The sequence below is a fragment of the Zeus faber genome (assembly GCF_960531495.2).
Source record: "Zeus faber genome assembly, chromosome: 2".
NCBI classification, from domain to species: domain Eukaryota; kingdom Metazoa; phylum Chordata; class Actinopteri; order Zeiformes; family Zeidae; genus Zeus; species Zeus faber.
This window is the reverse complement of record NC_137189.1, coordinates 8,972,131-8,985,552: the sequence shown is the minus strand read 5'-3', so window position 1 is coordinate 8,985,552 and position 13,422 is coordinate 8,972,131. Positions and strand designations below refer to the sequence as shown.

At 42.4% G+C, this 13,422-nt stretch overlaps 1 protein-coding gene across 1 annotated transcript; it reads left to right on the top strand.

The window, feature by feature from the left end:
* Positions 1–262: 262 nt before the first annotated feature.
* On the top strand, positions 263–12,379 carry actr10 (actin related protein 10). Its single transcript, XM_079996843.1, has 13 exons — positions 263–431; positions 2,504–2,576; positions 2,674–2,756; positions 3,008–3,116; positions 5,721–5,828; positions 6,032–6,099; positions 6,312–6,385; positions 9,908–9,943; positions 10,382–10,461; positions 10,606–10,679; positions 10,987–11,068; positions 11,530–11,731; positions 12,039–12,379. The coding sequence occupies exons 1-13, from the start codon at positions 355–357 to the stop codon at positions 12,218–12,220; spliced, it is 1,248 nt and encodes a 415-aa protein (XP_079852969.1). The 5' UTR covers positions 263–354; the 3' UTR covers positions 12,221–12,379.
* The last annotated feature ends 1,043 nt before the right edge of the window (positions 12,380–13,422 follow it).

Below are 13,422 nucleotides of genomic sequence, written 5' to 3'. Positions count from 1 at the left end.
CTGATCGATCAATCGGCGAATCATCGGCGAAAGCAACAGTTATTAAAAATAAGAGCCTTTTCGAAACGTTCGTTCGATGTTCGATCGATTCAAACTTGACGTTGATTTTTTTTTTTTTTTTTTTTATGCTATGTTTTGTTTTTGTCATCGTTTTTGAATTCTTTTATTTATTTGGGTGAAACGTTTTTATTTCTTAATAAATCAATTCAGGCGAGTGTATATGACGTCACATCCCGAAGACCCAGCCCCAAGTCAACCGGAAGTGGACGTTTGTTTGTCTTTTTCCCCCCGGAGCCGGCCGTGCGGACTATTCTGTGGATAAGTCACTCGCATACGAATAAGATTAACAATAAAATGCCCTTGTTCGAAGGGTTGGGAAGCGGCGGAGAAAAGACTGCAGTCGTCATCGATTTGGGAGCAGCGTACACAAAGTAAGTAGCAGGGGTTAGCATTTGCTGCTAACCGACTCTTGACAGCGAGCCAGCGTTAGCTTATCTTCCTGCGCTCGGTCTGGTTCGGTACCCGAAGGCTGGTTTTAATGGCAACGTCTCTGTTGCTTCATTCAACCGAATAAACGTTGTAAATAATCCGTCTGATCGAGCGGTTTTGCCCTCTGTGGTCCGCCGTGTCCTGATTTCAATCATCGGGCTAAACAACGTTAGTACAAATCAGTGTTAGATAAATGGGCAGAGAATACAATAATAGAAAGAAGTAAATATGCAATAAACATAAACAATAAGTCTATGTAACAACAATTCACACTCTGTCAAAAATAGGCAATTGTGCAAGTTTGCATACATATATATATATATATAACATAAATTAAAAATCTGTACGTATACTGTGTATCAGGATTCAAAACAAAATAATTATGACAATAAGTGAAGTCCGTTATCAACATACTAATGTTATAGATTCATGTTAACGCCACATAAACTGTTTTCTTAAAGAAAGGACTTCTAGAGAAAGAAATGTAAATATCAGGGTTATTTAAGTACTGACCGTGTTTGGAGTTACAGTGTAGTAAAAGAACACTACCCCAAGGCAAGTCACATGGAAGTCAAGCGTTCACAAGGTTTTTCAGAATTACTTGCACTGTGCCGACACCCAACATCTCAAACAACATTTTTAGATATATTTATGAAAACTTGCACAATTTCCTACATTTGCCAGGGAGTGAGTTGTTGATACAGGTACATTTTTTGTATATTGAAAAAATATTTAGATTTTTCATTATTGTTACTTTATTATAAAAGCTATTGTTTTTGATGTGTGCTGCTGCAACACTGCAATTTCCCTCCAGAATGAATACAATATCTATCTATCTATCTGTCTATCTAAATATATGGAATGCGGTAAAACTACTTAGTCACATGAGTGTAACTGAAAATATGAGCAAATAAGTGCCTTTTTTTCTAGGTATCTATTTATAAAGCACCTTTCAAAACCAGCGTTACAAGGTGTCGTACAATCAACACAACATTAAAGAAAATAGAAGTAAAAAATTGAAAGTTTCGACAGAGAAATATAGAAAGTAACAATATGAAAACATAAAAAAATTGCACAGAAGGAAAAATACATGCAAATAAAGTGTTTATGATAAAGGTGAGTTTTTAACAGCTTCTTAAAGATCTCCACAGATTCTGCATTTTGAGGGAAGAGGGTTCCAGAGAGCGGGAGCTGTCACACTAAATGCTTGGTCACCCTTGGTTGGTTTTTAGCCTTCAGTTTGGGACAGCAAGAATGCTTTGGTCAGAAGACCTCAGAGATCTCATGGCCAGGGGACACAAAAGCTCAGAAAAATAGGGAAAGGCCAGCCCATTTAGTGCTTTGTTAGTAATTAAAATCAATTTAAAATCAATTTTGCAGTTGATGGGTAACCAATGAAGAGCAGCTAACACTGGAGTGATGTGACCTGTGTCGCGCCTTAGTTGAAGGCAACTAAGGCATTTTGGACCAACTGGAGCCAAGACACAGAAGAGCTAAACAGGGTGGTGAACAGTGCATTACAATTATTAAGACGGAAGGAAACAAAAACATGAATTGCTTTTTCCTGATTGTGAAAGTTACGTTTTTTTTTTAGTTGAAAGAAACAGGATTGGGCCACTTTCTTGACACGCAACTCAAAGTTCATGTGATGGTCCAAGAAGATTCCAAAGTTTTTTGAAGCTCGCTTAACATTTGCTGCCAAAGGATTATTACACTGCTGTACTTTATCAGAAATGCTTTCAGGGCCTATGAAAAGGACCTCAGTTTTATCAGGGTTAAGCTGGAGGAAGTTACGATTGTCACTTGATTGTCAACCCTGGTGGAAGAACATTTTCATTCGTAAGAAACAGCAAATCAACTAAATCAACAATGGCTACAACACTTGATCTTGCAAATAAGTTATAGCAAATTAGAATTTGGATTACAAGTGGTGAAGAGGCATTTTGGGAGCATGTTATTGCCAGGTGTGACGACAATCTGTCTAGGACACAAACTGAGCAGCTTTCTCTCGCAGATGTGGATTTGCGGGGGAAACGGGGCCCAGGTTCATCATTCCGAGCGAGATCCGAAAGCCGGGACAACAACAGGTCTGGTCCTATGGTTGGTTCTGCGTACGTAAAATATGGATTGTAAGGAGCTGTGGAAAAAGCAAACTGATGAGAATGTTGTTTGTCTCTCTTATAGGCCATCAAAGTGGTTCAGTACAACATCAACACAGAAGAACTATATCTCAACCTCAGAGAGTTTATCCATATGCTATACTTCAGGTGAGAAACCGCTGAGAATTACAGTCATGTCACAATAATGTTGCATGTATGAACATTTGAGATTCTGTGGAAAACAAGCATTTCTTGTCCTGCCATGTTGTACTTTTAACAGCAATATTTCAATAAAAAAAAATTTAAATGAGGAAATTATAATTAGCTAAATTACATGTATGAGAGTGACCTAATACTCGCCTCCCTGTTGAGGAAAACTGGTTCTGGCTCTAAAATGTGATCGTATTTCCTCCAACCAGACACCTGTTGGTGAACCCTCGCGACAGAAGAGTGGTCATCATCGAGTCCATCCTCTGCCCGTCCCACTTCAGAGAGACGCTCACCAAGGTCTTCTTCAAGCAGTTTGAGGTACTGCAGAGCAGATGCTTGCGGATTTATGTATGAGATGGCATCTCACAAAGTCAGGTGGTTCCTAAAAGGGAATGAATAGCATTAGCGTCCTTAATCCATGACCAATGTTTAAAGACTGGACAGTGTTTGCCAGTAACTCACATGACAAATCATCTAGGCAACATATAGAAACCACAGGGGCAATCATATAATATTTTACTAAACATATGCAACCCAGTAGGACATCAGAACTGACAACCTGAAAATGAAAAGTCAGTAGAGAGACAAGCTCCAGGCATTTGAGAGTAAAGAGAAAATTTCATTTACTACAATTTTAGGTTTCTTGGACTTGCAGCACAACTTATGCCAAAAAAATAAATTCGCTCAATATATTATAATTTTGCATATAAAAACTGCTTCGATATCGTGTCATCTTCTCATTGCAACATGCAATAAATTTACTGTAAATTGTTTGCATATCATGCAGCCCTGCATGAACTAAAGACACAGTAATCATCCAGTCCTCTCCAATCTGTAAGGAGAGCAGAGTGGCATGCTTTGTAAGTCTATAGTTCAGTTGAACTCAAGATTTAAGAGGTTTATTCGTCACATACATATACATACTTTCATACATATATGCAGTGAAATGTCAATGCAACGCACCCGGTGATTACACACAATATGTTCTAGACTGAACACAGTAGCTACCTAAGAATTTCTACTTAGCTACCTAAGAATTTCTACTTGACTATCTAACTGATTCCTAAAACTTAATGCAGTAAGTCAAATACTACAGAATAAAGTAAAATATATAGAATAAAATAAGAACTCAAAGGTAATGCAGGGTGGGGGTACAAAATGAAAGGCTTATATGTATGGGATAGACTTATGTATATGGGATAGGCTATTTATGTATATAGAGATTATGTGCATTAAATGTGATGTGAATAAAGGGAGGTATTGTTTGTGAGACATACAGCACAGTATACAACAGTACGGCGCAGCAATACGGTAACACCGAACAACCCAGAACAGTGACACAGTATGCGGTACAGTATGCTACATACAGTACAGTATTACAGTAAGGTAGTGGAGCCTATGTGTGTGTCTCAGTGGACCCCTGGTGAGGTCAGCATTGACAGTTCTTATGGCTTGCGGGAAGAAACTCCATCTCAGTCAGAACTGTGGCTATTTCTAAAAATAGCTCCACATGATATCCAATATTTATCACGTTTAAAACAGTCTCCTGGGGTCGTGTATTATCTGAAGGCACTTTTGGCTTCGGCCTGCTCCGTGTTTTCCTGAAAGGACATTTTTCACAGTTTTTTCAAAGACTTAAAAGAGTTTGTCCCTTTGAACTGCGGCTTGCTCGAAGAGGAGACTCATCTTTTTAACTCCCTTAATTGTGCTGCACTCCTTGAAAATATGGTCTGTACGCCTTTAGTTCATGCAAAACAATGTTTAAATGAGGTCCTGAATCTATGCTTTCAGTGCGCCCTGTGTCAAATGTCAAAGTTCTCTTTAAAATTTGTATTAGATAATTAACATTCTTGCAATTACTTGAGGGTTATTTAAGCCTTTGTGACTGAAAAGGTTTCATCTACATATGCAACTCAATGTGCTTAGTTGAGCATTAAATAGATTATTCTTGGCAAATGGCCATGGTCGAACGATGGTTCAATATTCAAATGCCATTTGAATCGTAAAAAAAAAAAAAGACGTTTGAATCTGAAAATCAATATTTGAAAAAACAATACGCAGTGTTTCAGCAGATATGTATTATTATTTATTAAGATGTTGCGCACATACGTCTTTGTGCGCGCAAGGGCACCCATCCGTATGCTCTGCTGCTCCGTCCGTCGCTCTGCGTCGTCTGTGTTTCGACACCCCCTCACCGCCAGCATATGTATAGGGGGAGTACCCAGTGGTGCCTCTGGATTTCCATCAACACTGCGGCCAAAGCAGGCACGAATGACCGCTTACATCGCGAGGACTACCAACTACCTTGTTTTTCTGCAAAGATATGTGGCCGATTAACATCTTGCATGGGTCTTGATTTAAAGATTCAATCCGTAGTCCAAAGATACAGTCCCGAGCCGCCCGACCATCAATGACAGCATTGGAATGTCCTTTATTGCAGAGGTTCCCAACCACCCAGCCTTTTGCCACCGGCCTGTGGGACGGAATTTGTTCAGAAGCGATCTGCTCAGTAGGAAGCGGAGTAAATTAAATACGTGTACAATAAAACCACTGTTTTTATTTGCTTTGTTTGGAGAAAAGATCACTCTGATCGGAGCTGCTGATCTCTGATACCCCTCCCCCACCACATACACACACACATACTGTAATTGTAAAACATGTTCGAATATATTCATAGTTAAGTGTTTTTTCGGAAGGAATATTCAAACGTGATTTTTTTGGTCAATATTGACAGTCCTATGGCCTACACATTTTTAAGAATATGCACTTTGAAGTACATCTACTCACATTATACGATTACTCGAATGTAGAACTGAAGATAAATAATATAAAACGTCTGCATGTTTCTCTGTACATTCATCCTCTGCATGGTTTGTTGGCTATAATATCTAAAGGTAATATTATCTGCTGGGGGTGTCCTAGGTGCCGTCAGTGCTGTTCTCTCCCAGTCACCTGATGTCCGTCATGACCCTGGGTATCAACTCTGCCCTGGTGATGGACTGCGGTTACACAGAGACGCTGGTGCTGCCTGTATCCGCTTCTTGTGGCCTTGGGTGGTGTTAAATATTAAGGCATAACTTATTTATTGACCATCTTACTTAGGTAGAACTTATTCTTGCACAGTATTTATATTAGTAGCTTTAAAATATAGTATAATTTGTTTTCTTTTCCCTTTATTGAACATTCACCTTCGTATCACAACATGCTGCCTACCAACTTAACTCTCACATCAGGTGTATGAGTGTACCCCTATTCTGCCAGCATGGGAGGCTTTGCCTTTGGGCGGAAAAGCCATCCACAAGTAAGTTGAGTTTTTAAAAAAATCTAAGATTTTGTGTGGAGCCTTTGCTTCCCAGTATGGGGCTCTTGGCCTCAGAACACTTATTTCAAAGTTGTTTATTTTTATCATTCATAATAACTAATTGGAAATCTGATGTGGTGATGGTGTTTGAGTCTCTCTTGAATGACATGCGTTCACCCACTGTGAATTCATCCGTTGATTTGTTTTTCTAGGGAATTGGACGGACTCCTTATGGAGCTGAGCACCTTGAACACCAGCAGTGGGCAGAGTGAACCTGGAGTCATGGGTAAGTTAGAGACACCAACAAGTGAAGTAGTTGTGATTGGTTCCTTTTATGCATTTTTAAACATGTAAAATAATTGTGGATAATGCATAAATTGATAATTCGACATCCGCTCTCATGTCTCTTACTAGTTAAAAGGCTGCAGATAGACGAGTGCTTTTTACTACATACTGTATGTGGCATTTACTAAGAAGTTTATTCTGTTTGACGCTCCGGTGCACCCCTCTCACTGTCTGAATTATACATATTCATGGCTCTTATTTCAGCCTTTCTGCTCTCACTTGCTTGTACTAGATTAATTATACTTTTCACCAGTCGGGTCTATAGTAGAAGGCGACCAAAACAAGCTTCATGTATTCACTAATGAGTGGGTTTGGTCAAATTATGAAATGTAGTCAGTAACGGAATGCAAACTTCATGGCAATATTTTTAGATGTGTTTCATGGGTCACCAAAAATAGTGTAATATATTTAGAATGTCTGGTTTACGTACTTGTCCAATAAGTCTAAATTTGAATTTTACACAATTTTAAGATCGAAGTTAACCAAAACATACCAAAAATGTAATTTACAAAAAGTTATTGTAATGGTAAAAAAAAAACATTTGCTGTATATGTAGTCCTCTAATATTGAAGGTAAAATTCTAAAATGTATGAAACCTTGGCGTTGACAGTGTTGAGGTCTCAGTGTTTTCGGTGCCTTCTAAGGAGACGTTTCCATCACCAGGGAAATGAGACAGTGATGGATGATCTAATCAGATTCAGCTCCGTCTCACTCTGTTATTCATTAAGCATGAGAGCACTGATATTCTGATTCTGAGAACTTCAGTCTTACAGTCTAAAAGAATCGAAAACTCAAACGATGTGTAAACAACTTTAAATGTTCACGGACGCAGCCAGCACTGTCACCTGCCGTCTGTGGCTTAACCACGCCTCCTCGTCTACCACATATCCCCACCGCCAGACTTCGCCCCACCCCTGTCAACCTCATCATCGACCTCCCCAACCTGTCGTGTGACGTGTCGTCCTGTGCGAAGGGGCAAGGGCCCTTCGACGTAGGGAGCAACATTAACACCTCATCTCCTGGTGCAAATTGTCTGAGTCGCGTCACTCTGTCATAAAACCGGTGCTGACGTCCTGGGCCTGGAGCAAATTCTCCAACTGCCCAGCGTGTGTATCTTTGCTCACAGATCCATAACATACTGAACTTAGTTCTTACTGGTGAAAGGGAGAACATCCCATGGAGGCCCGAGATACCTCCCGCACCACACACACCAGAGTGTGCAACCATTTATCCCAATTACAGCCATCGTCATGGACAAACTTACGAGCTATGTTCTTCAGCAGTCTTATTGAGCTGCTCCACCAGGCTGTCAGTCTGGGGGTTGTACACGCTGGTCTGAATTGAGCGTACGCCCAATAGCTTGTAACGTTCCCGAAGTGTATGTGACATAAAGGAAGTGCCCTGGTTAGTCAGGATTTCCTTTGCAATCCTGACTCGGAACTGAAACAGTGACTGTGCCACACTCTTGTCTGTAATGCGATGCCTCGGCTAGGGGGAGGGGTCTCTATGGCGCGTTTGGTGGTGGATGACTAAGGACGTTTGACTAATTGGCGCTCAGGACGTGCGGCACACCACTGACGCACTTCTGTCTAAAAACCTGGCCCTTAGAAGCGGGCCATTATCCGCCGCAGTGTTTTAACGTGTCCGAGGTGACGGCCATCGGGTTATGGTGAACCGCCTGAAAAAGCATTTCCTGGAGTCTTTTTGGAACCCATAACTGGGCCATGTCCTCTCCTGACTGTCGCAGCTCACGCGATATAACCTGTCCCTAATCACCGAGAAATAGTAGTGAATGAAAATCATCTGTCGGGGAGACCACTGAGACTGGGGAAGACCCCACCAGGTACTCCTCCGCTCCCAACCCCACAGCAACCACGAACATCCCCTCAACGTCACCGCATGCCATGTCAGATTCACATTACCCAACCGACCTTGAGCCCACTCCCCCAGCCTCCCTCATTAAAGTGTCAAACACTGTCCAATCTGTATCCAAAATCAGGGAGTGCGACATGCGGAGCTAACCGCATCCCCCACCTTATCCTTTTACCCCTTGTTACAAATTTCAAGCTGCACCGTCGGATACATGTGGTATCCCCATGCACACACCGAATCTCCACCTCTGACGCTTACATCAAAGCCCCGGTCAACCAGATGTTACCGGACCATCTTCTGAGAAAAGCCAGAGTCCAGCAAAGCCTAAAGTCTACCTCCTTGTACTCTTACCGGTACATTGTAGGTCCCTTCCTGACCGGGGGAGGGCCTGGTGGACCAGCGACCCGAACCACCTGTCCGACCTCCATCATGGGGCAGTCCCGCCGAATGTGGTCAGGTCACCCGCAGAGTCAGCACCCCTGCTCAGGCATTTGCGCAGCTGGCGGTGCTGCCCTGGGAGCTGACAGGGGACAGAGAGAGGACAGTATGGGAAGGGGAGACCGTGGCACCACAGGCTGGTAGGCATCCGCCCTCCCCTGCGGAAAAGAAAAGGGGTGTCCCATGGCACCAATGAGCCGGGCAGAGTCCCGGTTGTTCTGCTCCAGGCCATCGGGAGGGGCTTGGGACCTGGTGAATCCTGCGTTGGTCCTGGGACCGGATGTGGGGCATGTCCTCCCCTGTCCCCTGGGCCAGGGGAGACCCAGTGTCAGGGGAGACCCGGGAGCTTTGCCGTCAGCCACGGGTCCACCCCGTCATCCCCGGGAGCTCATCCTGACAACGAAGCAGTCCAGCTTGCAGCAGAGGAAGTCGCGCTCCAGCTCGGAGCAAGCAGTTAGTTTGCCATGCTCCTTCCATCCTCCCGACTATGCCTCTTGTGGGCACTCTACCCCAGGTAGAGGTTTAGGTAGGGAGACGGAGACTTTGGGTCAGTGAGATGCCGACACGGCAGAAGTGGAAACAAAAAGGCTCGCTGGCAAAACGGGATCATATAACCGTAAGGAACTTATCGGTGCCAGGGTGTGTGGGTCACGGTCTGGTCCACAGGGTCTCCTCTCCTGCACCATGCGTCTTCCTCACTGTTAGATGAACATCACATGAAAACCTCTTCCAGGCTGAGTCGTTACAGCTGCGCTGATGCGGAACAAATCCAGCGCTGTCACCTGCCGACCGTGGCTTACCCACGCCCCCTCGTCTGCCACAATTACATATTTAAAATGTAATTATGATCAAATGACCCGAGTTTTATTTGATTAAATTGTATTTTATTGGGGTTTTTTTTTTTGTTTGTTTTTTTTATCATATTGGCCGATTATGACTTAAGTAGAAAGAAGGGATTATGTTTTCTTGAGGATCTGTGTGGATGAAGTGTCAAAGCGTGCCTTGGACTTCTGTTTAATTTATTTCCATACCCCATAGCGGATAGGATATGTGAGATGGATACATAGATTTGACACTTTGCAGAAATCTGTTACTTCGTATCTTCATAAAAAGAAAAAAAAAGTTTCACTTGTGTTTTCTATCTTTCCATCAGGGACTATCCCTGAGGATATAGTGGAGGACATAAAAGGTAGGTTTCAAACAGCTGCATTCTCAAGAGGCATCTTTCCTTGGACCTATGTTTATCTTTTCTTTCCCTTATTTTTCTCTTTCTTTCTTCCTCCGGGATCGCCTTTTGCCTCATTTTTTTTTTTTATAGTTGTGGGTTTTTTCCCCCTCTTCTAGTATGTGAAAATCAATGCATTATGTAATAAGATTGTATATGTGCCACAAAATCCTGAATAAGTAATGAGTTCCACAAAAAGAGCTAAATTTAATTGTATTTTCCTCTCCCTTTTCTGTCGTCTAGTAAACTGTTTACCCTTTTTACTCTCTTTTTTGCTGCTTACAGCACAGCCAAAACAGGAAAAATACAATCAATTTTTATTGAGGCTTATTATTGTTATTTATTTTTTACCATCATTACTGTTTGTTTCTTGTAACCACTGTGTTTGTTTATATCTTTCAGCCAGAACGTGCTTTGTCAGTGACCTGCAGAGAGGCCTCAAGATCCAAGAAGCCAAATTCAACCTGGAGGGCACGGCGGAAGTGAGTGAACTCTCATCCTCCTGAAGGAAGCTCACGGCTTCATGAATGTTCACTGAGGGCATCATCTTTGACTGCTGTTGTATCATATACAGCATTTTCTATGTAATATAAAGAACTCTTCTTTATTTTTCGATGTACCCATAGCGCCCAGCCGCTCCCCCTGACGTGGACTACCCACTGGACGGAGAGAAGATCCTGCATATCAAGGGATCCATCAGGTGCTCCATCAAACTCCTTAAATCTGCTGCAGATCTTACATGATGCTTCAACAAGCTCAACTCAAAAAATGTATCTTTCCAAGATTCAAATATCTGCTCTTGTTCATATTCTGGGGGAAAATACAACCATGTCATTCAAAGGGAAAGTAGATCTTTCAGTAAAATAATGTTGCCTGTGTCTTCTTGTGTAAGTGTACTCTTCTGTTTTGACCATCTACACAGAAATCATGATAATTCTTCCCGTTTTCAGCAATACTTTTCTGGTCAGTGTAGTAGATCTGGTGTGATTTAGGCTCTTTCTCCGCAGAGACTCTGTGATGGAGATGCTGTTTGAGCAGGACAACGAGGAGAAGAGCGTGGCTTCTCTCATCCTGGACGCTCTGGTTAAGGTAGCCAAAAAAACAATTTATATGATTGGTCACATGGTTGATTAATCCATGCGTTCTACGTTTTGGCTCAGCAAATGAATGCATTTTGCAGTGCTTATTTGTCGAGTAGCAGGATAGGATCGATTTTTAGAGAAGTGAGCCAGTAAATTGTTGTAAAATGTGGCAGTGGAATCCCAGTGTATATGTAGAATTAGAATAGACTCGTAGAATTACTTATGTTTATATGGTAACATTTAGCTGTTGTCACTCTGAGAAAACCAGAGCATGTGTGGTCCCTGGTAGGAAACGCACCAAAGCAGGACAGTGACAATAATCTCCTCAATGGGTGGGCATGCAGGTTTTTGAAGAGGTGGACGTATATGCGGCCAGTTTTGGATCTGGAGCCACCAGAAAAAATGTATAAATCTTCACATGCACGTGATCTAATCCCCCAAAAATTGTCTGCGTTCCCAATCCTCCAGTGCCCCATTGACACTCGCAAGGTGCTGTCAGAGAACCTGGTGGTGATCGGGGGCACGGCCATGCTGCCCGGCTTCCAGCACCGGCTTCTGGCTGAGATACGCCTCCTGGTGGAGAGGCCCAAGTACTGCGACGTCCTGGCCACCAAGAGCTTTCGCCTGCACACACTGCCGGTCAAACCCAACTGCGCCGCCTGGCTTGGGGGTCAGACACATTCACACTATACATCACTTAGACACCTGTCACCATGGTAACAGATGGAACCATTATGTAAAGGTATCTTATATCTGTTCAATGAAGAGGGTTCTCTTACGAGGACGATTGTGGTGAAATTGTACGTCGACAACAACAAAATGGAGAACTTTCCAGTGTCTTGTTTTTCCCAAATGAACATTGTGAATTAGTTATTGAATCCACTGTCTCACCTTAACGTTGTGTTTCTAAGTGTTATTTAGGGCTAAAAATGGGTTTGCGTCAAGGTTTAAATCTTCTCTTCGATTTTGTTCACCAGGTGCGATATTCGGAGCACTGCAGGATGTACTGGGCAGCAGGTCGGTGTCGCGGGACTACTACATGCAGACAGGCCGCATCCCAGACTGGTGCTGCCTGAGCACCCCGATCCCCGAGTCGGTGTACGAAACGAGGAAGACCCCTCCTCCGCTGATGAAGAGAGCCTTCTCTACAGAGAAATAGACCAAGAGCACACTGCAAACACCCCTCTTTCGCTTATTTATTGTTTTTAACTTTGCCATGTACATATATTATTGAAGCGACGAAGGAATTCCAACCACATGTTCCATCTGTCTCTGTTGCCGTTCAATTTGAAGATTGAACAAATAAATATTACTGAAATATCCAATTCAGTGTGGGCTGATTTTTTTAGATCGAATGGGAATTATTTGTACATTCCATCTTTCACCACCAGCCTACGATCCAATCAACTTTGTCTGCAGCCCCCTAGTGGTGGAGGAATCACAAAGAGTGCAGCATCAATACTTTTTTATGGTTTTAATTGTTTTGTATTATATTTTTCAATAGGGCATATTTCAAAAGATTTTCCAATTTCTTTTGATGTACTGACCGTCCCCCACCACACCCACTGGTTCCACTCTCTGAAGAAGTGCAGAACCCCACCTGCCTTACCCCAGAATTTTCCCTTCCCTTTTTTTTTTTTTTGTTTTTTTTTGTTTTGTTCTCACTTCTGCCAAGAACAAATCCTTCACATCCTTGGTTATTCTGTGTTTCATGTACCGAGGGAATGCACGTCTCTGTTGTGGAGATATTTCTGGGCATCAGCATCTCCCATACAAGTGTATTTTGCTATTAAGCAAACTTACATTCTGCTCTCTGGGTGTTTATTTGACTGTTTTCCTTTCTCCTGGAGTGGAACTGTTTCTGTTTGGCCTCATGGGTCACATTCATCACATAATGTTTGGTTCATTTGTCTGGCTTCTGTGTGCTCGGGAACCAGGGACATTACCCACGATGCACCTGGAGCAAAGATTGACAAAGTGTCTTGAAAATTGGGCAGTTTGTCTTCAACTTTCACTGAAAGACAACTAGGGCTTTTATCTGCATAAGACATATTGCCCTAATGTGGTACATTAGGGTGTAACTCTGTGCCTTGTTTTTACATCCTATATCTCTTGCTTTCTGTCTCTTGTTTTCTCTGACCTCCAACCTGCCTCCTAAAGGCCTTCTTTGGGGTTTCCCATAGGTCTTAATATCCATAAGTCTATCCCTCCACACTTTGTATCCAAACAAATGCAGCTGGAATATTGTAATGTAGGTTTCCAACCCTGGAAGTCATGCAAGTCATGGAATATGTGAAAATTTCCCGCACAATATTGATTTTAGAATGAATAGATTCCAGATTTATTTATAATATGTAAACC

What these genes read in the sequence shown, in the direction of transcription:
- actr10 (XM_079996843.1), top strand. Translation starts at nt 355, where the DNA reads ATGCCCTTGTTCGAAGGGTTGGGAAGCGGCGGAGAAAAGACTGCAGTC. An exon ending in TTGGGAGCAGCGTACACAAA is followed by an intron (nt 432 to 2,503) that starts GTAAGTAGCAGG and finishes TTTCTCTCGCAG; the next exon opens with ATGTGGATTTGCGGGGGAAA. An exon ending in CAGAGACGCTGGTGCTGCCT is followed by an intron (nt 5,829 to 6,031) that starts GTATCCGCTTCT and finishes CTCTCACATCAG; the next exon opens with GTGTATGAGTGTACCCCTAT.